General features: G+C 57.3%; 1 protein-coding gene across 5 annotated transcripts; it reads right to left on the bottom strand.

Moving 5' to 3' along the window:
- Positions 1 to 3,224: 3,224 nt before the first annotated feature.
- On the bottom strand, positions 3,225 to 20,015 carry USP36 (ubiquitin specific peptidase 36). Of its 5 annotated transcripts, none has more exons than XM_050919916.1 (19): positions 19,930 to 20,015; positions 18,027 to 18,332; positions 17,414 to 17,635; positions 15,751 to 15,861; positions 15,237 to 15,339; positions 14,223 to 14,290; positions 13,648 to 13,718; positions 13,069 to 13,151; positions 12,583 to 12,694; positions 12,152 to 12,292; positions 11,689 to 11,789; positions 11,210 to 11,348; positions 9,162 to 9,824; positions 8,341 to 8,471; positions 7,192 to 7,656; positions 6,584 to 6,792; positions 5,904 to 6,041; positions 5,505 to 5,620; positions 3,225 to 5,278 (listed from the first exon to the last, which is right to left on the bottom strand). In XM_050919916.1, the coding sequence occupies exons 2-19, from the start codon at positions 18,277 to 18,279 to the stop codon at positions 5,147 to 5,149; spliced, it is 3,258 nt and encodes a 1,085-aa protein (XP_050775873.1). In that variant the 5' UTR covers positions 18,280 to 18,332; positions 19,930 to 20,015; the 3' UTR covers positions 3,225 to 5,146. The 5 variants fall into 5 exon arrangements, with proteins under 5 accessions (XP_050775873.1, XP_050775872.1, XP_050775875.1 ...); XM_050919915.1 differs by having other exon boundaries at positions 19,911 to 19,971; XM_050919918.1 differs by having other exon boundaries at positions 18,027 to 18,288; positions 19,930 to 19,952.
- Positions 20,016 to 23,297: the final 3,282 nt, after the last annotated feature.

Below are 23,297 nucleotides of genomic sequence, written 5' to 3'. Positions count from 1 at the left end.
ATTAATCTTTTTAGTGAAGATTGAAGCAAAATAGGCACTAGACACCTCAGCCTTCTTGATTCATCATTAGCTCTCCTTCCCCACTGAAGTAGAGGGGCTACATGGTCCTATATCTTTCTTTTGCTCCTAATCTCTTTAGAGAATCTCTTCCTATTGCCTTTAGATGGCTTGCTACCTGTAACTCATTGTGTGCCTTACCCATTCCAATTTTGTCCTTACCTGCTTGTGCTATATTCTGTTGTACCCCTCCTGGGCAATGGATTCACATTTCCACTTTCTGTGGGATTTTCGGGTCATTAAGAGTTCCTGGAGGAGCCATATTGGCCTCATACTATTCTTCCCCTCTTTCCTTTGTGCCTCAGACTTCCAGAACTACTTTTTTTCTTGAATTTTCTTTCCAGGGGACCTTACCCCCCAGTTCTCTGAGTTTGTTAGTCTGCTTTTTTGAAGACCACTATCAATATTCTGCTCTTTCCTTAGAATCATGAAATCTCTCATTTCATGTTCACTTTCACCCAAATTGCCTTCAATCTTCAGATTTGCTCCCAATTCCTCTATTAGTCAGAACCAGCCGTCTAGCTGGGTACTACTACTACTTTCTGAAACAAGTTGTCCCTACACATTCTAACACTTCTGGAAATTTTGCATTGTGCAGTATTACTTTTCCAGCAGGTCTCTGGGTGGTTAAAGTCCCTCATTACTACCCAGCCTTGGGTTTGGGGTATTTGTCATTTGTTCTAGAAAGGACTCAGCCATCTCCTCTTCCTGATTTGGTGTGCTAGAGTACAGCGGTTCTCAATCTTTTTCTTTCTGAGGCTCCCCCCCAACACGCTATAAAAACTGAATGGCCTACCTGTGTCACGACAATTGTTTATCTGCATATAAAAGTCAGGGCAACTGCATGGGCCCCACACCACAGGGGGCCCTGCAAAGCTAAGCTGCCCAGGCTTCAGCATTAGCCCCGTGGCTTTGGCTTTCTGCCTGGGTCCCACTGAGTCTAATGCCAGCCCTGCTTGGAGGACCCCCTAAAACCTGCTGACAGCTCCCCAGGGGGCCTTAGACCCCCTAGCTGAGCACTGCTGCTACAGTAGGTCCATCCTTTGTCACCCCTATTTTTCCTCCCTTTTATTTTTACAAAAGGGATTTCAGCTGATCTGCTTTTCACCTCCAAGCAAGGCAATATATACACCACCTCCTCCATTTTCCCCCTATTGGTCCTTCTCTCTAATATTCCACTCATGAGATTTATCCCACCCAGGCTCTGTGATGCCAGTTAAGTCTTAACTTAGCTTATGGACTAAGACTTCCAGTTCTTCCTGTTTGTTCCTCATGCCCATTGGGAGTATCTGGTACTATTTGTGCAGGGCCTAGCACCATGGGGCACTACCACAAAAGCAAGATTAATAAAGGAGCAATGACACTAGGGTAGCAAGAGCAGCCTGCCTCTGCAAGTAGAAATGCAGACAAAGGAGTGCTCACTCCTCAAAGCAAAGCAGTTTGTGCATTGCTGGGGACAGAGGTGGGCAGAGGAAAAACAGAGTGAAAAGCAAGTGAGTGGGTGGGGGCCAATGAGGCCAGCAGCTGTTTCTAAGGAGGATGGCAAATCCAATACTGAATTCCTCCCCCCTACCCAATGGGCTGGGGAGGCAGCAGGGAAGAAGCAGCTGTTTTGTGAAGCCAAGAGGGACAATGTAGAACTGATGAATTACATTGTTTTTAATTGTTCACTTTATTAATGTAACTTCATAAGTAAAGTTTTATGAATGAAAACATTCATTCATAAACCAGTTATAGCTGTTCAGCCAATTACCCTTTTAAGTTTCACTATCAATCCCATTCCTGCTTAAATCACTGAGACTTGCACTGTTTCAGTACTGTAAATTCTGTTCACCATTCATTACACGTGCCTACATTGTAACTTCTGTTCAGTGTTGGCCATATTGTAATTCAAACTCCATTTTAAAACGCTCACTCTGTTTTGTAAAAGCTTCCTCCAACCTTCATTTTTGCAAACCCTGCTGTAATCTTCTTAGTTTAGGTTAGATGTGGGAATGAGGCATGTATGGATGATGGAATCAACCTCCAGCACCAGCCTGTCCTGATGAAATAAAGTTCAAACACAAACAGCTGAAGATGCAGACAACAGCCCTAACAAAAGTAAGAAGAGTCCACCCTAAAAAGAAAAGAACAAAGGTACAATAGGAGGAAGATCAAAGCCAGGTCCCAGGCTGAAAGTCACACCTACAATTGACTGGGTGATCAGTCACAAAACCCAGAGGCAGCGTGACACAGCAAGACCTATAGACTCTGGATTCAAACTAAAGCCTACAAAAAGGATGGGTGAGATGGAAGACTTTGGAGGGTAACGTTCTGCTGCCAACATGGGAGGGCAGACTCAGCCCTTCCTTGTGCCCGGCTTTCCTGGCCAGCTAGCCGCCACAAGCTACGAACCCAAGCTGTTAAATCAAGCCACAGACTAAAGCTATGTTCAGGACTGGTAACTGTACAACAGCTGCAGAACATCTGGTGTGTGTGTGTGTGTGGGGGGTATTAGTTATTGGTCATAAATCAAATTGTTATAATAAATGTGGCATCTTTGTCTTGTCCCCTAAAACGATCCTGTGTAGTTCTGTCTGCATAACAGTTTCCCCCCACCAATCTCTGAACCGACATGGCCACAGACCTGGTTTATCCCTAGGTGCACAGTGCTCCTGGGCAAGGCAGGCTACTGGCTGCTGCTGAGAGCCCATTTGGATCCAGAGGTTAAAGGCAATCAGCTAAGGTTTTAAAGAGTGGGGCTTCGTGCAGTGTAACACCAACCCCTCCAACAGCTGCTCTCCCTTCTGCACAGGGTGAGTGGGTGTGCACAGCCCCCAGCCCCACAACAGGGAGCTATTTCCTTGAGCCCCAAAGCATGCGCTAGCAGCTGTTCTGGGATCAGAGATGCACAGAAGCCTTCTGAGGCTAGAACAGAATCTCTTTAGCAGAGACAGGTCTCCCCAGGCAGATGCATGAATCTTCTACTTCCTAGGCTCTTCTCTCTCCCCAGCCAGAGACTGGTCCTTCTCCACCATCCCCCAGGCTGCCTCCTTACCTGCACTGCTAAAGACAGCCAAACTCCCCACAACCAAGGCATCAAGCTACTTACAGCTGCCGCATCGCCTGCCACAGGCAAGGTCAGGGATGGCTCTTCAGCAGTGACACAAACTGGACACAGCCAGGACTCAAAAACGGGTTACTTTATTGCACCATGATCTTGGCAATAGCTGAGGCTACTGCATTGTCCCCAGCAGGAGGTGCAAAATACAACCATGTACAGATCAGCTCCGGGTATCTACACACATATACATTGAGATTATGGAACTGTCAATCAGCAAACTGTACAGATGTCAGAATAATCCCCACTGTAGGAGGGAAATCTCCCCTGGGGTGGGGACAGAGTCTCACGCTGGCTTTTCTCCCCTTGACTAAGTTGAAAATTTAAATAAATGCAAATCCTAGCTGTAACAGCCATTAAACAGGCTTTGATATATGTACACATCTGAGATAATGAAATGATTTGCAGCCATTAACCCCTTCACCTGGCCTGTCTGGCTAACGGGGGTGCAAAAGGTTAATGGGTATTTAGAAGATAATGCAGGACAGCTCCCAGGGAGAAGGGGGGATAGCAGGGCCCTGCCAGTGGAAGACTTGGAGAACATTATTTTCCTGGGAATTGCACAGCAGGGGGTTTGGCCAAGGGGCAGCGATGCAAGGAACACAGTTAAGAGATACCAGGCAGACATGGACACGCAGCAGCAGATGGGTGGAGGCAGCCTCTCCACTGAAGCAGGAAATCGTCCCACGGCCCCCACAACAGCCATTAGCCTAGCAGACCCCATCTCATCTGCTCCTGGCCCAGCAGCATCCCCTCCCCAGAAAGCAGGGAGCGCTCCCTCAGTGAGATGCACCAAGGCACTACCGGGGGAAGCCAAACAGAGTGAAGTCAAGGCAGGTGTGCTAGGGGCGAGCAGCTGTTCTCTGTGCAGGGATGCACACAGCTGGACCAAGCTGTGGCAGGGGACAGCCTCCTTCTCCCACTTTGGCAGCAGCCATGTCCCCAGCTAGACAGGGGGAACCCAGGACAGGAGGCCAAGCTGGACGGGGGTGATGCTCACCCACGAGAACAGTTGGGTTGGGCTGGAGGAGGTCTGTTTGAGCCCATCACTCCCTCCGCCCAGGGACCCAGGCAGAAGCAGCTCCTGTGGATGGAAGGGTGGGGAGGAGATCGGCAGTACAGGGGGAAGCATTAACAGAAAACTGCCATAGGCAGCACTTCAGAGCCCCATGAGCAGCGATCGCGTTTGCAAGGCAGAGCAGTGCCGGCAGCCAGCCCCAACCCAGCAGCCACATGTGCACTTAACTGGAGAGGCCTCGGCATGGAGCAGCAGCAGAGACCAGGCAGCAGCGACAAAGCGCCACTGAGAGGCACTTCTCTGCCCAGAAGCACTGGGCTGGACGCAATCCCAGCACCACGCTGCAGTCCTGGGGCGAGTGCAGCAGGGGAATGGCTGCCCCAGTAGGCAGCGTGTGACAGCAGCACAGTCACAAGGCTCCAGGGAAGGGAGGAGCATGGCTGGGCACAAGGCAGGCTGCTGGGCAGTCCCAGTGCCAGGAGCGGGGGCCTGGAGGAGTCACCCAGAGGCTGTGGCAATCAGGAGCAGGGTATGCTTTGCATCCCAGCCTTGGCTATGGGACATGCCCTAAGCGGCCCTTCCTCAGCTACCTGCTGGGGGGAGGCATCAGTGCCCCCATGATGCTCCTTCGCACCAGCCATGGCGGTACGAGGGCAACAAAGCATGTGAACCAGCCAGGTTGGCTAAACTCCAGCAGCAGCAGCCCCCGCAAGTTTCAACCTTCCCCAATGTCCAAGAACCAGCCCCTGTTCCATAGGGCCCCACTCCTCCTGTTCCTGTTCTGCTCCCACCCTGCACAGGAGGCTGAACACCAGCAGAACCAAGGACAGCCACCCCAACCTGTCACACACCACGGCCCCCAGCCTGGCTCTGGGGACAGCTGGGAGGGGACGAGTCGACTTCAGCACCGCAGGGTGCAGCCACTCTTCCACCAGGCCCACGAATGCCAGGACTGAACCGCAAGGCCTGTCTCAGAGCCGGTAGCTCAGGCTGGCCACCTTGGCTGGGTGAGTCACGGACCAGAAGTTACGCCTGCTCTGCAGTTTCTGGAAGGCGTTGAAGTGTCTCCTCCGTTCCCGCTTGAACTTTTTACTCTTCTTCACCTGAATGAGAGCAGAGCCCACGGCAGAGTGAAGGGAAGGGGCCTCCATCAGACCTGGCAAGAAAGCCCCATACACCCCCCACACACACGGAGCATGCCAGGACAGGAGGCAGAAGCCCAAGGAAGGGATCAGTTCCCAAGACCAAGTCCAATTGTTCCCTCCTCCAACAGGATCAGGGCCCCAACAACGAGTCATAATGCTCCACTACCGCCAGCACTCAGCTCACCTTGCCACTGTCGAAGTCCTCGTCCCAGTCGTCGGTGACTCTCGCGCGCCGGGCCCACGCCATGTCCCGAACGGCATCCTGGCTAATGGCCGAGATCTCACCCTCCCACGTCAGCACTGCTAAGCAGAGTTGCCCATCAGCGACTGCAGGCTGCACTAATGCACAGTGCCAGGCTGCTCGACCCACCAGCCCCTCCTGGGGCCTGTGGCCACCTGGACGGCTTTCCAGGCCTCAGTGCAAGATACATCCCCTGCCCCACCTCCGGCTGCATGGACCAGCCTCTTTGCAACGCCAAGCGGGGCCGTACCATTATCCTGCAGCCTCGACCCGGTGCACTCTGTGCAGGGGGGAGCACCTGTGCACAGCCACCAGGACGGCAGCCTAGTGCCGGGATGTTACCTTGCTTCCCATACGCTTTATCCAAGGAATTCCTGAGCAGCTCCTGCACCACGCTGGCCTCCTCCTTGCTCTGCCACGCTGTCCCAGTGTCCCGCATGGAGCCGTCTCTGACCTGGCTGTCCCAGATGCACACTGGCACTGCGGAGACCAGGTAGGGGTGAGCATCAGACAGCTCACCTCGAGCTACACTGCAGAATTTGTGTCCTGAAGGGGCCATTCCATGGCTGGAGCACTAAGCCAGCCCAGCCAGCGTGGGCTCCGCAGGGCCCTGGCCTGGCCTCACAGCTGGCAGAGGGGAACTCTTCATCTTACAGGCAGAGCCAGGCCCCCTGGAGACATCCACGTCCATCAGCCAGGCACAGGGGCAGTAGCCTTCCCCTCCCTGAAGGAAGTCACATCCGACAGCCTAGAGGGAAGGGGCAATGTCATCTCCCCAGTGACGAGCACAGGACACAGCCAACGAGAGCCTAGCAGCCGTGCCAGCAGGAGGAGTTTCTGGGTGTGATCAGTGGCCTAGAACTGTGGCCTGTGGGGCAGGAGGGATGGTTTTTCTGGAGGTAGAGGGAGAGCAGCCAGCTGCCCCTGCCCCACCCCCAGTCTGCCAAAGATGCTGCTATGAACCAGGCACCGGCTAGGAGAGCACACGCCCAGCACAGCACACACCTGTGCAGCAGCAGTACCTGGAGTGCTGGCTCTGGTGTGGAGCCCATTCACAGCTGCCTGCTCAGGGCCGGCCTTGGAAGCGGGGCTGCCTGGGCTCTCCCTCCGCTTGCACTTCCGATGCTCGCTCTCGCCATCCTCCACCTCCAAACCTTGCTGCTGCTTCTCCCTGCGGAGCTCTCCTGCCCCAGATGCCAGGGTCGCAGCCTCGCCCTTCCCGGAGCAGCTGCTGTGAATTTAGACCCAGGGTCAGACTGGCGGCAGGAGTCATCGTCATTCAGCAGCCTCACTCCAGGCCCAGAGCCTGCCCAGCGTCTGTGGCCTGCCCTGCACTGGAGCCACACCTGATCGCTCCAGAGGGTCCAGGAGCCCCTAAAGTCAGAGCTCCCGCCATAGGCTAGCGGCTGCACACAGGGATCTCCTGCCAGGCAGAGCCAGGAGGGCAGCAAAGCCAAGGGGCAGGGAAGGGGGCAACTGACTTCAGTGGTCCAGGGCCTGGGCTGGGTTCATTGCAGAGATACAGGGCTCAGGGGCCCAGCCCCTCACCCAGCAAGACAGCCAGCACAGGACCTTTACTCCCCATGGCGCTGAGCCGCCAGGCCCAGGCTCCCGCCCCCCGCCCCCTCACCTGCCCAAGGGAGATGTGCCAGGGCTGCGATCTTCCTCCAGCTGCCGCATTCTCTTCCTCCTCCTCTTCCGGGGAGTGATGGGCCCAGTGCCCACATGGCAGCTGGAGCCTGAGCCTCGGTGCCTGCGCTCCCACTCCAGATCCCCACTGCCCAGCCCCTCTCTCTTCCTGGCTGCAGCTTCCTCACTCTCACCCTCCTCCAGGTACCGTCTCTTCCGGGAGGGGCTGATGAGCCCAGCCCTCTCGCCACTAGCACCTGCTGGGCCCAGGCCCTGGGGGACCACCTCAAGATGCCGCTTTCGTCGTCTCTTTTTGGAGGAGCCGGCCAGGGCCTGGCTGGCCCCCTGCTCCCTGCCTGAGTGTGAAGGGTGGGTGGGCTGGCTGCTGGCCAGGAGCGGAGAGTTTGGGCTGAGGCTGCAGGCAGGCTTCCGAGGAAGTGGTGATTTGGGAGTAGATGAGAGCACCCTGGGGGGGGGGGGAAGAGAGAGAGATGCGGTAACATGGTCCAGGGGCCTGTCCAGAGGGCAGCCCCCCCACCCCATTCTCAGCCCTCAGCTGTGAGCACTCACAGAGAGGCCCCTGCCTTGGCAGGCCAGCAGCTCAGCAGGCAGGTGGCAGAGGAGGTTGGTACCCTGGCAGGGAAGAGGCAGTTGGTGGCAGACACATCACGTCACGTGAACGTGGGGCACAAGCAGAATGCCAGGGCGGCCAGCCAGCTGCTGACAGCAGACTGAACATTTCACAGGCCCTGGAGTGCCCGGCAAGGCAGGTACAGCACAGTTGGTGCGGCAGGAGGGCCCAGGCCTCTGGGGAAGGGGAGCAGCTGCCATGCTGCCCAGCACACACAGGATCCCTGTGGCTCTGGCAGAGATGCATAACAGCCCATAGCCCAGCCACGTATGGCCCCCAGACACTGACTCCTGCCCAGCCTCTGGGCACCTGCTTCCCCAGGCTCCTAGACAAGGGCAAAGCCTGCACCGGCCAGACGCACTCTGGTCCATGCACCCAGGCCCGGGCCGGGCAGGAGGGGTTAGTGAGCACACCCAGCACTGCGTGTCAGAGGTGCTGCGCTGCCTTGCAGCCGAAGGATCCCGCTCAGCACAGGGGGAGTGAGGCCGAGCGAGCTGCTGGGGCATCTGCGCGGCTTACCTGGACTTGTCGGGAGGCCAGGGAGAGGTGGAGGAAGGGTGAGTGGTGCTCGTGGGGGAGGAGTTGTCAGCAAAGGCTGGGCGGGGCGGCGCATGGCGGTCACTTCCGCTCGCCCTCCGCGGGGTGCTGCCCTGCAGTTATCGACATAAATAAAAACTTGGTGGTCTGGAGAGGTTTCCATGAGCCAAGAGGGGAAAACAAAACGGGAGCCCAGAGAGGGGGAGGAAGATGGACACAGACAAGGAGGAGCGGGGATGGGAGGAGAAGAATCAGAAGAGTGTTCTCAGTTAGAAACACAAAGGAAGCAAGGAAGGACGGAAATGTAAACCGAAACCCTAGCCCCAGCACTGGAACAGAGACCCGGGGGGAGCCTGGCCCTGCAGAGGGAGGGGTTCCCACATGCTCCCAGCTGCAGCATCCTCCCATGGCAGCACCAGCTCCAACCAGCCTGGGAGGCAGGACTGGCAGTGGGCCTGGTCTGGGTGGTCCCTCGGGAGGGCTGAAGAGGCCCCCCACAGCAGGGCAATGTCATGGTAAGTCACCTGGGACTGACAGCCCACCCAGGAACTGCTCCCTTCCGTTCCTTGCCCAGGGCGAGAGCCTGTCACGTGCGGATCCGGTAGCTCTGGGGAAAGGTGGGTAAGTGACATTGTGCCCTCCAGGCTGCCCAATAAGCCCAAGGCCCAGACAGGCCCCACCCAGGCTGGTGGTGAGGGGCTTTCCTGCACCCAGAGCAATAGCTGGGCACTGTGGCCAGGCCTCATACGCACAGAGAGCGGACATGACTTGCGTGGCTCTCAAGGGTACAACCTCAGACCCACCTTCTTAGCAGAAAGGGCCAGCTTCTTGGCAGGAGGGGGCGACATGGTGCTGCTCAGATCCAGGGCGGCACCCGTCAGCAGCAGGGATTTTAATTTCGCCACTTGGGGGTCCTCTGAGCCAGGCGGCTTGGCCTCCTGCTCCGCAGATGAGGCTGGGCCGTACTCCGTGTCCCGAGAGGCGCAGAAGCTGTTGGCTCCACTCTTAGTCCGCAGGGGTCCCTTGGCCAAGTGTGCTGGGCTGGAAGAGCTGCTGCTGCTGGAGTCCTTCCTCCGTGGCTCAGTGCCCTCCCCGCTGCTCCTGGGCTCTTGGCTGGGTGCAGCTGGCTCCACCAGGTGCTTGGGCGAGGTGGGTGACAGAGACTCCGTGCTCTCCCAGGAGCTCTGCTTGGGGACCTCGGCTTTGGCTCTGCTCGCTTCACTGGTGTCACAGAAGCCCTGGGACACAGCAAGTGGCTTCCTGGGCCTCCTGGCCAGCTCATCAGAGAGCGCAGCTGCCACATGCATGGCTCTGGCACCCAGTCTGGGTGAGGGAAACCCAGCAAGGGGCTTGGCCTGAGCGGTCCCATTCTGCAGCTTGGGCCCGGCCCTAAACACACCCCAGGCCACAGGGGTCCCAGCCTCCTCCGCTCCCTGGAGCCTCTTCCCAGGCGTCCCGTCTGGTCTCTAGGCAAAGCAGAGGAGTTGAGTTAGGGGGTGATTCAGGGAGCCGCGAACTCAGTCCTGCTCCGGAGCACAGCTGGCTGCAGGGTACGGCCAGCCCTAGCCCCCATCCCAGGCGAGAAGGCGTCTTACACCTTGGCACCCAATATCGATCATTGTCATGTAATTAGGGTACGTCTTATACACAGCGTTTTGTGAGGTATCATTCCAAGTCTTGATCTGCTAGACAGTGACAATGCACACCATCTAACAAGATATCGTCGTGTGTGAAGTTAGGACGTTTGGCTACGTGTGCGTTACTGAAACACGTCCTGAGGCTGAAAACACCCCCAAGCAGCCTTTCAAGTACAACAGTGACAAGGCCAAACGATGTTACTGGCTCACTGAGGAAATGCACACGAGCGCAGGGATTACCCCAGGAACTGTGTGCGACAGAAACCTCTCCGAGATAGCACTGCACAAGGGGAACTGTCTGACCCAGGTCACAGCAAAGGAGCTTTCCACCAAGTGGGGTGATGATATAAAAGGAGGAAAAATGACATCATGGGGGGACCTCACTCTCCCTGCAACACCACACCTGGAAACACCTGAGGGACAAAGACTGAACTGTGGGAAGTGATGGTCCCAGGCTTGAAGGAACTTTAGCCTGTGTATGAAAATCAGTTTGCAGTTTTTGTTTATTTACTAAGACAAACTGCTTGGATCAGTTTGCTATCCCTTATAGGCACTTAACATTTACCTTTTGTAGACAATAAACTTATAACATAACCCAGTTTCTGCAATTCATACGCGGAGGGGAAGAAGTCGTGTACATCTCTCTCCACATTGAGGGAGGGGGCACATTTTACGAGTTTGCACTATATAGAAAGATCTGCACAGCGCAAGACAGTATTAGGTTGGGTTTATCTCCCAAAAGAGGTGCGCACGTGAGTTCTGGGCAAGTCCTCTCACACAGCGCTGACTTCAGTCTATCTGCAGCTGGGTGTGGCCCTACCTGTCTGTGCGCGGCAAGAGGCCGGAGAGCCTAATTCAGCAAAACAGGGAGAGGGAATCCAGGCTGGTGGAAAAGGAGAGGCTCAGTGAAACCCCAGTACATCCGGTTGCCTCCTAGACAGAGGGGTCCTAACCCGTCACAGCATGTTCTGGGCTGTGCAGAACCCACACTGCCCTCTGTCACCTGCCAAGACATGTTCTGCTAGCAGCAGCAAGGAACCTCGGAGGAGCACGTGCCGCTCACTCAAATAGCTTCACCCAGGCACCGAACATCCCTGCATGCCTGCAGAATCCCAGGCCCTAAGGCAGCGAGTCAGAGCCCTCTCCCACTCAGCAGCAGGGACAGCTGCAGCCCCGTGCTTTGGGAGTCTCTGGCACAAGGCCTGGACACTTACCTTGCCAGGCAGCGGCGAGGAGAGCAGCCCGTTGGCTACGGTTTTCTTGATCTGGTCAGAGATCATGTTGGCTCGGCCAGGCAGGGCAGAGGCAGTCTTAGCAATAGGCCCCTCAGGGCTCTTCCTAGAGCTTGGGATTCTGGCCAAGGACAGAGAAATACGTGGAGTCAGAGGAGCCAGGGGACATGCTGAGGAAACAGATGCCGTGGTGGAGAGGGGCTTGGTGCAGGGCCACCCATCCATCGGGAGTCATCATAGAACCACAGCTAGAGCCCTCACTCCCAGCCAAGGCCTGAAGGTGCCCTGGGGACAGGCCAGCAGCCACGTGCCAGCCCAGCTGGAGCTGCTGAACCATCCCTGCTAGGCGCATGACTCTAGCCCTCCCAGGGAAGCAGCACTTTGCAGAGGAGGCAGCCCAAGGGACGAGGCAGCCCAAGGGACGGGGCAGAGCTGCCTGCCGCTGACGGCGACTTGCGTACCTTAAGTAGAACAGCACGTAGGCCTGCTGGTTGAGGACGACCTTGATGTTGCTGGAGTGGACGAGGGAGTCGTTCATCTGGTACCACTGCCCGTTACTGGCCTGGGGGAGGAGTGTGCAACAGACAGTAGCAGAGACCCCGCTCAGAGACAAGACAGACTGGAGCATCTGGGGGGGTGCCAGGGATCCCTCCCCTGGCAGGTCTAAGGCAGTGCTCCTCAGCGCTGCCTCTCAGAAACCACTCGCTGGCGCCAGGGCAGAACAGGGAACCCCCCCAGCATCTCGGAGGCGGGGACACAGCTAGAGACAGAGCACTGCAGGCTGCCCAGACAGCAGCAGAGAGCTGAGGTGATACAGCACCCACCATCCAGCAGGGCCACCCAGCACCACCGTTGGGCCCCTAGGACGCACAACTCAGGGTCCCACTCCCTGCCCAGGAGCGACTCCCCTGGGAAGGGCCTCACCTTCACGTAACAGTAGTAGTGACCCGCATGGCAGCTGTACCCCGAATGCACCAGCACCGCATACAAGCCGTACATGACCGGGTCGCCATTGCTCTGAGACATGTAGGGACGAATGTTCAGGAACTCGGGGTATCCCACGTCCTGCAAGGAGAGACCGGCATCAGGGAACCTGGCCCCGGGGCTTGCCCGGCTCAGGAGGCAGATCTCCCGTCCCCTTGGCGGGAGGGGGCCGCCAGCATCAGCTACCCGAGATCCGTTACACAAGTCACCTGCATGGCACAGCCACCCCACAATGCAAGAGGGGGGCACGCCCAAGGGGTCGGAGGGCCTCTGGAAGGGCGCAGGCCAGAACTGAAGTGCAGGGGCAGAGCTCAGGCACTACGCCACATGCCAGCCCTGCTCCCCAGGGACATCCCCGCGCAGACACCCACCTTGGTGATTTTACCTCCGCTGAAGTTGGCGAAGCGCTTGAGGGACAGCGTGAGGACGTTGGAGGCACGGTGGATGGTGAAGCGCTTAGTGGCTGGCACCTTCCTCTTGCATCTGCACAGAAGAGAGGGATGAGCTGATGCCGTCACACCGCTCCTGCCCCCAGCCTCCGCTCCTGTGCCAGCCACCCCGGCAGGGCCCAGTGTCAGCACTGCCCCGAGGCAGGGCATCCCTTCACTCAGCAAGGAGAGGGCTGGGATCCCTCCCAGAGTCAAGGAACAGGAGGAGTGAACTGATGTGCCTGGAGCCCTGCTGCTGCACATGGTGCTGCCCAGCCAGGCTCCACACTGGATCTGAGCTCAGTCTGGGCTGGCATCAGGAGCCCGGCCCAACCAGGCAGAGGAGAGAGACTGCCGTGCCACGCTGCAGAACAGCCTCCAGGAGCTCGCTCCCCCGAGCCAGCAGCCCCCGCGGGGGAGACGACTCACTTGGCACACATGTAGGCGTTCTCCCCGGTCAGCACGTCCGGCCTCACAAACAGCTCCAGCGCGCGCACAATGTTTGCGGCTTGCTGCAACGACAAGGGGGAGTCAGAGGGCAGAGTCCAGGCACCCCGAGGCATGGCTGCCCACCAGCACCACAGGGCACTGCAGCTAGCAGACCCCCTGGGGCACTAGTATGGGCCCAAGGGCAGACAGTGTGAGCCTGCCACCCCACAGCCACTCGGGCTGAGTGCTCCCCAGCATGCAAGGGGCCTGCCTGCACAGGCGCTAACTGGCAGTCCAGGGGCAACATGACCTCACCTCCCAGGAGGAGGTTGGTGTGGGGGTTGCCATGGGACTGCATCCTACCACTGGCCCACGGTCAGAATTCAGGGTGCCTGGTGCTCTCGGCCCAGGCCCAGAACAGCAGGCAGACTGCACAGCTACAGGGGGAGCTGCACCCCGGCACTATTCCTCAATGCTGGGCCGACTTGTCCCCCACGAGGAGCCTCACTGACCGTGGCTCCACCTCTATCCAGGCCTGCATGTGCCCTGGACCCACCCCACCGGCGAGTGTGCCCGTACCCGGATCTCCAAAGCCACGTCCAGGTAGGGGTCGTAGGTATCCGAGACGCTCTTGCACACCGAACACTTCACTGCAAGGGAAGCAGAGAGCAATGAGCAAAGCGCACCAGAGGGCGGAACCCAGGAACAACTGGCACCTAGAGCTGGTACTGCCACACAGCCCTGAGGGACGGCTCCCCTCCCTGGATCTGGGCCTGGGGAGGAAGCAGCAGGACAGCAGAGCCCAGGCTCTCTGCTAACTCCCCTCCACCCAACTGAAGCAGCAGCAGCAGCGTCTGTGCAGTGCTGGAAGCAGAGTGGGTGGAGTTGAACCAGGCAGTGCTGCGGACACATCTGCACCCTCGCTGGGGGTCAGGGAGCCCTCAGAGCCAGCCCGACCAGGAGCTTTCTGTGCTCGCCGCTGGCAGCTCAGGCTCCACATGCCAAGGGACCAGCAGCCGGGGGAAAGAACATGCAATATAACCCCACCGTGGGCTGGGGTCCCAAGGGAATCAAGTGGGCCCCTGAGAGGAAGCTGCCAGGGAGGCTCAGGTCTGTCTGGGCCCAGGACAAGGTGCCTCACAACCTGCACTCACCACGGGACCGCAGATAACCGCCAAAGATCTGATGAACCAGAGTTGTAGCCTGAGTCTGACGATCCAACCTACGAGACAAGCAGCTGGTCTCGCACAGTCCCCTCCCCTATGCCCCCTTCCCTCTGAGCCAGACCTCCCAGGCTGCAGCCCCCCAAGCAGGCTCCAGCCCTGCTCCTGGCTGGGAGGCCTGGCTACCCAGGCAGCAGAGTCTGCTGGATTCAGCAACAGCAGGGACAGCTCAGACACCTCTGTTAGTGCAACAAGGTGCTGGGGATGCAAGGACCACATCCAGTCCCCTCAGAATGGCATAGGACAGGCCTACATCACAGCCCTTAGCCACCTGCCCACGGGGCTTCCCCCAAGCATGACGCAGCTCGATGCACCACTCGACTTCAGTGGATAGCACGGGGACAGGCACCTCGAGAGGGCGGCACCCTCTGCCCCGTCCCAGGATGCCAGCCTTGGGGCCTGCAGATGCACCTTTCGCTGTTACAGGACGATCAGCGTGTGGTGAAGTCAGCTGTGTGGTGCTGGTGAAAACGGCGGGGAGACTTACCTCCAGGAGAATGGGCGGGGGGCATGTCAGGGCTAGGGCCAGGGTCTCAAGCCAGGCCCAGGCCTCAGCTCAGTGAGTGTGCCAGGATTCTCTCGCCACACCCACAACCTGCCCCCAGCATGCCAGGGGACACCTGCCATGGCTGTGCCCACTGAACAAGGAAGGAGGCAGTGGCAAGCAGGCTGTGGAGCTGCCAAGTTCCAAGGCGCACGGGGAGGAGCAGGTTGGATCCTGGTGCTGCAAGGCATGGAGGGGCCGGGGGCCGGCACGCTGCTCCCCACCGGCCAGGTGCAGCTGCGCCACCTGCAGCACAACATGCCCCATGTTGCACTGTGCTTGCCCCAGACAGTCCCCCGCGGCTCCTGCTCTCTCTTTCATTGTCTGGCTAAGGGGGCAGTTCCCTCCTTCAGTCCAGGGGTAAAGGGGTAAATCTGGGGCTCTGCACAGGCACCACCTACTTGGTGTAGCCGTTTAGGCAGGCCTTCTGCATGGCATCGATGGTGTAGCGCAGAAACTCGTGTGCATCCTCCTGGCTGCCAAAGCGGAAATGCCGAGCGATCTCTGCAGGAGGGGGGAGAGAGAAACGAGTCAGCCAGCTGCTTAGCCCTTGGCCCCTGAGCACTGGCCAGGGACAGCGAAAAGATCCCCTCCTTCAAACAGGAACGCTGCCACTTGGAGGCCAGACCATCAGTCCAGTTTAAGAGCCAGGTGCCTAGTTCTGTCCCCAGGGCTGAGGAGGAAGGCGCACCCCAGCCAAGGACTCAGTCACGGGGCTGGGCTAGTGACCCACATGTCCAGTACACGGCCATGTTGCTTTAGTGAGTCCCTGCAAGGAGACAGCGGGAGATTCAGGCCTTGGGCTCAAGCAGAGAAAGCCTCCCAAGTGCACTCGTTGCCTCTCCCAGCAGTACCGGGAGAAAAGAAGGGAGACCCCTCGCTGCCCGGAGCAGAAGGGAGGGCTCGTTTCCTTACTTTTGAGATCTCTGATGAAGGACACTGGCTTGATTGCATTGCCGCTGTTGGCAAAAGCTTGTATCATGTGATTCTGCATAATGCACATCATGCAAAAGCCTCCTTGGTGACCTGCAGCAGGGTGGGGAGGAGAGAAAGGGGGTTAGGCACAGATCTCGCTGCAGGAGCCACACTGCTCTCTCCAATTCAACCTGCACAGCACCCACTCCTCTTACAGGCAGAGCCCGGGGTGCCATGCCCTAGTCACAGGTTTCCAGCCTGATCTGCAGAGCCACAGAGCCCCCATGGGCAAGTGGGCAGCGTTTGGGTGGCCAGCATTCACGATGGAGGCCATTATACCAAAGACAGGGGCTGCCAGCCTTCTGTTTTCATCACAGCGTTAACTCAGGTGACTGGCACATACACCTAAGCAGCTGGGTTACCCTAAACTGGGTGTGAGCTGCCACACTGCAAAGCCCCACCCAAGTTACTGGCACCACGCTCACCCGTATGAGGCCCAAGGACTTCTGGCGGCATAGCCATGAGTTTTCTGCTCCACTATGCAGAACCGTGCTAGGAGTCTTCCCCAGTGAGTTGTGGGAGAACTTGTCTCTCTGGCCAGAAACATGGGGAAGATACTGGAGGCCCATGAGCACTCAACTTGGCTTGTGTCCTTCTGGTAGAGTGAGCCAGTTACCACGCAGCTCTCCGGCTCTAGCCGATTGCACCTGGGCTAGCTGGGGTGTCTGGGGCTAAGCACTTGGGTCAGAGGTTTGTGTGTGGGGACAGGTGTCTGAGGAACAGCCAGGCTAACTCTGCAGTGAGAACATACCTTCAGAGCCATCAAGACCCCTCCATCCACATTAAAAAGTGACCATCACCAGGGCATCTCTTCAGACCAGCTGCTTCTTGCAGTGTAGAGGCTCATAGCAATGGCCCCCTCCACCTGGGCGGTGTGGTCCCTTCCCAACAATCCATACATAGCACCCTCCCAAAGCACTATCCTGTTCAGCCTGCACTCTCCCCCTCTTCTGCCGGGGTGCCTGCAGTCACTCCATGGCCCGCAGAGATGGGAATAGGGACTGCTGCTAAGGCCTGCTCTCCACAACACCGGCAGATCACATGGCACTGGTGCTCCTCCTTCCCTGCTGTTTCTCCCAGACCATCAGTCTCTCCATACTGAGATCTGGCAATGCCGCTGGAACCAAGGAAGAGCCTGGCAGGGACAGGGGATCTTCCCAGAGAGGAGTGGATGGCAGAACAGCACATGCCAGGGAAGAGGGGGAACAGACCGATGGGAAATGAAAGAAAAGTGCCCAGAGACCACAGCAGTGGGCACAATACAAGAAAGTAACTGGATAAAGCAGAGGCAGGTCAGTTATACACCCCCCCCAGGAAGAGCAGCTCAGTGATTGGGCTACATGCAGGAACGGCTCAGTGATGGTGTCTGGCCTGTGTCATGCAGGAGCTCACACCAGGTCCCTTCTGGCCTTGGGGAATTCACACACAAGCCTCCCTCCTCAATCAGCACTTTCCAATGTAGGTACCAGAGGTCACTGCGCAAGGAGATTCACCTGGCAAATGCCTGAGAACCCTCAGCTTCAGCACTAGCCGCTGAGCACCACGGGGACACTCAGCTCAGCCCTACCGAGCCCCCGCGCCAGCTGGCCCTTCCCCCACTCACAGCTGCGGCTGTGCTCCTTGGACAGCAGGTAGTTTGCCAGCGGCGGCGTGTATGTCAGGCATTGCACTGTGGAGTTCAGGAAGCAGGTGTTGCCCAGGTTGTGGAGTCCTGCTCCAACCCTGTACATCCGGTCCCATTTCATGGACAGGCGGTCCATGGGGAAGAGAACTTTCTGGGGAGCTGGGACGCCGTCCCCAGAGCCTCCCAAAGCATGGTCACTCCCTGCGAGAGAGAGAGGAGTCACTGAGAAAGGAGACGGAGCCCTGGTCGACACAGAGAAGTCAGACTGACCGAGGTGCGGCCCTCAGGCATGTGAAAACGGGACACCCTGAATGCCCCCGGCATAGACCGCAGCTAAATCGATAGAAGAATTCTTCTATCAGCCTGGTTCCCGCCTCTCGGAAGGGTGGATTAATTCCAGCAATAGAAAACCTCTTCCAGCGCTGCAGGAAGCAGCTACACAATGCTGCTACATTGACAGAGCTGCAGAGGCACAGTGATGTTAGTGGAGCCTCTGTAGCGTAGGAGAGCCCAGACATTCAAGGGACGAGATCTCAGCAGATTCAAACACTGGTAAGAGAAGCAGCTCCCAACCCCAGAGCCCTCTACTTACCCTGCTTCCTGATCTGGGCCTCATTAGAGCTCTTCTGGCGACTGGCATTCTCTGTCTTGGGGTTCAGCAGAACGTACTTGCCCTTCAGGGTCTCCAGCTGGTAGGAGAAGCTCTTGCTAGCCGGCTCAAACTCAATCTTCTGCAGCAGGATCTTCTTGGCAGAAGATGCCAGGAGCTTGCTCAGCTCACCATCGTCAGTGGAGTCCTTCCGGCCTGGCCTGAAAGCCTCCTTCAGCTTGTCCACTATCGGCATGGTGCATCACTGTGGGGGAGTGGGCTCAGCTCACTAACCGGGGAAGCGTCTCTCTGCAGAGGAGAGTTGGAAGGGAGACTGACGGGCAGGGTGGCCAGTCGGGAACTGCCACAGATCTCACAGCAATTACCAGGCCCAGAGACCTTTCCAGGCATGTGGTTTCGACAGTGCTGTAACCCTGGCCTGCCCACCACCCAAAGCAACCCGAGAGCTCTCAGCACAGCAGTTAGAGCCACCTTCAGAGACTGTCAGATTGCAGCCCCTGGCAGTGGGAATTAGTTTCGTCTCCTGATCAGGGGCATCTGCTGGGCTGGCTCTGGGAAGGATCTCCTCAGCCTGCCCAGAAATGGCACATAGGCTCTAGGATTGCAGGATTTAAATAATCAGGAACAGCAAGCAAATGTGTCATTTGTCGCATGAGCACCAGGGCCAGGGGCGGCTCTAGGTATTTTGCTGCCCCAAGCACGGCAGGCGGGCTGTCTTCAGCAGCTTGCCTGCGGGAGGTCCCCCACCCTGTGGGCCCGGCAGACGCTCCGCAGGCAAGCTGCTGAAGGCAACCTACCTGCCGCCCTTGCGGCTACCGGCAGAGCGCCCCCCTTTGGCTTGCCACCCCGAGCACGCGCTTGGCATGCTGGTGCCTGGAGCCGCCCCTGGCCAGGGCACTCCTCACCCTGCTCCCAGACCACACACGTCAGAGTCCGTTCCCTTTGTGCCACGAGGCATGTACGAGCAGCCAGTAGCACCCCTTCACTCAGACAAGTGATGCCGGGTACTCCCTCCTCCTCACCCAGGAGTAAGCACCCCGCGGGGACAGACTGCACAAGAGGGAAATGAGTTTGTGCTCCTGCAGGGCAGGGCAGTGCAGAGCCCCCACCACGGGGCCCAAGGTCCACCAGTACCACCTGCCCTCCCCCCGCCAGCCGTGGGACCCAAGGGTGTCCCCCCCCGCCAGCCGTGGGACCCAAGGGTGTCCGCCCCCCCCCCGCCAGCCGTGGGACCCAAGGGTGTCCGCCCCCCCCCCCGCCAGCCGTGGGACCCAAGGGTGTCCGCCCCCCCCCCCGCCAGCCGTGGGACCCAAGGGTGTCCGCCCCCCCCCCGCCAGCCGTGGGACCCAAGGGTCCCCAGCCAGGTGTCTGCTTTAAAACATTGGCCATTCTAGTCCCAGCCGGCACTGAAGCATAACCCCCGTCCCTCTGAGCGCCCCCCGTGCACAGCCCTGGCTGGCTGGGGCGGAGGCCGAGCAGCTCCAGGGTCAGTCCCTGCAGTGCGGTGTCACACACGCGCCTCCGCCAGCCCTCGCGGGAACTTCTGCCCTGGCTGCCGGGCGCCCAGGCCGGGAAGGGGCGGTGGGGGGAGCCGGGCGGTGCCCGGTGCCCTCCCCGGCTGACGCTGGGCTGGGCGCGCAGAACGGGCTCACCCAGCGGAGCGCGCGGCTGGAGAGCTGTGTGCCCCCGGGCGGGGCCTGGCAGCCCTGGTGCCCCGCAGCGCCCCGGCCGGGCGGAGCCCCGGAGCCCCCGAGGGGCAGGGCCGCGGCCCGCAGGATCCCCCCGCCCGGCCGGGGCGGCTTCAGCCAGGCGCCCCCGAGCCCCGGCCCGGCCCGGCCCGGATCCCGCCCCGCGCGGCCCCGCTACCTGCTCCGGCCTCACGCACCATCCGGGCCTCCCCGGCCCGGCCGCACACGTGTCTGCGCCTTAAAGGGGAGGCGCCTGCGAACCGCCGACACAAATCCCCTCTCGCGCGCCACTCCCCCTTAAGGGGCGGGGCCACGCTGGGGCGGAACCTCCTCCCACTGCGCGTGACGCTGAAGCCCCGCCCCCAGCGGGAGGATGCCCGCGGGTCTCAGCGCCCGCGGCTACAGCCCGACCTTCGCGCCGCGGCCCGTGGCAGGGAGTTCCGCCGGCCCCGCCGCCTGCGGGGAATGGGCGCGCCCCTGGCGGGCTGCGGCAGCCCGTTCTGCGGGCCCGGGGCTCGACTCTTCGCCACGCGGAGCCCCCCCAGTGCATTTCACACACGGCACGTGGGAGCTGTTCCTGCCCGGCTCTGCAGTGCCCGCCTCCCACCACTCTTCCGCGGGGCGTCCTGCACGCGTGGGGTTAGGCTATGTTCTCGCTTGTCCAGCCCTTTCCTAATGATGTCAACAGTCTGTTCGCTTTTCTGACTGCCACAGCGCCTTGCATGGCTGTGTTCAGTGACTCCAAGACCTGGTTCTTGAGTGGTAACAGCTAATTCAGACCTCATTGTTTTGTGTGTATAGTTGGGATTCTGACAGGTTTCAGAGTAGCAGCCGTGTTAATCCGTAGCTGCAAAAAGAACAGGAGTCCTTGTGGCACCTTAGAGCCTAACAGATTTATTTGAACATAAGCTTTCCTGGGCTACCCCTCACTTCATCAGATGCACACAGTGGAAAAATACAGTAGGAAGGTCTATATATACACAGAGAACATGAAACAATGGGTGTTACCATACACACTCTAACAAGCGTGATCAGTTAAAGTGACCTATTACCAGCAGGGATTATGTTTTGAAATGTGTATTACGTTGCATTTATCAACATTGAATTTCATCTGCCTTTTCTTGCCCAGTGTGATGGAGTAGGGGCTGTCTGTGTGGGGAGTGGGAGAGCAGGGGAGGACTTTAGGGGATGGACGATACCGGAGCCGGTAACCTGAGCTAGGTAAGGGAGGGGAAAGGTCAACACCTTTGCCCAGGAAGGAGGACAAAGGAAGGGAGTGGCAGGAGGGAAGCAGTTTGAGTTTGGGCTGGGGGCTGGGTGGGCGGAATTCAGGGTTTCCTAGCTAGGATCCAAGCACCCTGAAAGCCCAGAAGGACTCGGTGGAGGGGTCCTGACCGTGCCTGCAAGCTCTGCTGTAACCTGTGTTCCTGTTGTCCAATAAACCTTCTGTTTTACTGGCTGGCTAAAAGTCACTGTGGGTCCTAGGAAGAGGGGTGCAGGACCGGACTCCCCCACACTCCGTGACACCCAGTCACCCAGTTTAATGAGATCCCTTTGTAACTCTTCGCAGCCTGCTTTATGAATATGTGGAACAGCACTGGTCCCAGTACAGACCCCTGGAGGACACCACTATTTATCTCTCTCCAGTCTGAAAAAATGACCATTTTTATTCCTACCCTTTGTTTCCTGTTTTTTAACCAGCTACTGATCCATGAGAGGACCTTCCCTCTTATCACATGACTGCCTGCTTTGCGTAAATAAAAGATTTCTTGCTTTCGAGCCTGCTGACTCACTTGATGCAAAGTCTCTCCTTCAGTACTTGAAGAACACATCACGGTGTGGCACTGAAATCCAGAACTGTATTGCCCAGATTTATGGTGTGCAATCTCTTTTACAGGAAGATGGATGCTGACTGTTTCAATCACAGGCTCAATTTAGTTATTGTTGAGGTATGCAGAGGAAACAAAGGTACTGACTCCCCCCCACTATTCTGGAGAAACTGTACACTTTTCTCTCTGGATCAGTGACACATGGTAAATTCAAAGCCTTTCTAAAAGAAGTACAACCCAAAAATAAACTGGTGGAATTGAAGTAGCTTTGTGAACTCAATGGCCATGGTAAGTTTCTGTTTGTAGTTCTGTGAGGCTATTGAGGGAAAAGTTGTCAAAGTGTCTTCTTCTGAAGAGCGCTGCTGACAGATTTGCTGCTGCTTGCAACAGGTGTATCCAGCTTCAATACAGTAAAAAAGCACCAACGTTACTTAAACCCATTCTATAAAGTATGTTTAGCAAAATCAGTAATCTTAGATTGTGAACTTGGGAAATAAGCAACCCTGGGTGACTTACCACATCTCTCTGCACCTATTTTCCCTCCCCCTCCTTTGTCTGTCTTGTAGTCTAAATAGACAACCCCTTTGTGGCGGGAGTGTCTTTTACTCTGTGTTGGGGGGGGGGGGGTGTCCCAGTCTCAGCTGTCATACAAACAGGATTGGAAAGAGTCTGTTTTTATCCGTAAGTGTGGGCACATGTTGATTTCACTGCAGACACAAAGCAATGGGCAGGGGAGGGGAACTAACTTGCTAACAACTGAAATTTTCAAATTGGCAAACTAAGAAAAGTGCTGCTTGAGAACTCACTGGAGTTTGATTTAAGGATACTGACTGTGTATTTTCACATGCAATGTGATTTAATGGTTATGAAGCTTTAACTGTTTTGTATCTGAGTCTACTGCAGTGGTTTCCAACCTGTGCTCCAGTGTCCCATGGGGATCTGCAGATTATGGCAGATCTCCAAAGGGGTCTGCGCCTCCATTTTACATTTTTAGGGGTCCACAAAGGAAGAAATGTTGAAATCCACTGGTCTGCTGGCATTATTGTCTGACCCTCTCCCCTGCATCATTTCCTGCAACTGTGAACCTTTAAATCAATACAAAGAGGGGGCAAGCTTAGCAATAAAACACTGATCTTATCCACTGACATTATAAAAATAAAACTTGAATTCTGCCACGGCTAAAGCCATACAATTAGTAGTACTGGGGTAGCAGTACTTGCTTTGGGAGCAGCGTTACCAGGCCAGCCCCTAGCCACGCTTGGAGCAAGCAGGAGCTGAGCGTAGAGGTTAGGGATGGTTTTCTCAAACATGGCGATTATAATAAAAGCGAGACTGGGGCCATTCTCTCCCATGGCTGCAGTTTCCCAGAATTGCTTTATATGAAGAAGGCTGATGCAGTGGAACAGCTTCTGTAATAAGAAACTTTACCAGCAGACCTACAGATCTGAGGGAAGCGGGGGGAATGTCCATGCCATATGCCCCCCAAGGGGGAGTGGATTACACGCTCACCCCACAGGCTGTTTCATATGCACCAGCGGATTGGTGTGCCCGTCTGCTTATTACTTATTTTTACAGCACTATAGATGTGTAGTGAATTCAATAAGAGGAAAATCATCTAATTTTTTAGAATACTGTTTATTGTCCAAAGACTGAATGTCCACATATGAATTATACAAAGCATCAGAGACATGCACAGTCTGCTTGTCATTATTCAACAACTTTCATGTGTTTCCAGC

This window comes from Gopherus flavomarginatus, chromosome 12 (genome assembly GCF_025201925.1).
Source record: "Gopherus flavomarginatus isolate rGopFla2 chromosome 12, rGopFla2.mat.asm, whole genome shotgun sequence".
Taxonomy (NCBI): domain Eukaryota; kingdom Metazoa; phylum Chordata; order Testudines; family Testudinidae; genus Gopherus; species Gopherus flavomarginatus.
Note: the sequence above shows the minus strand (reverse complement) of the source record. Positions and strands in the feature narration are given on the sequence as shown.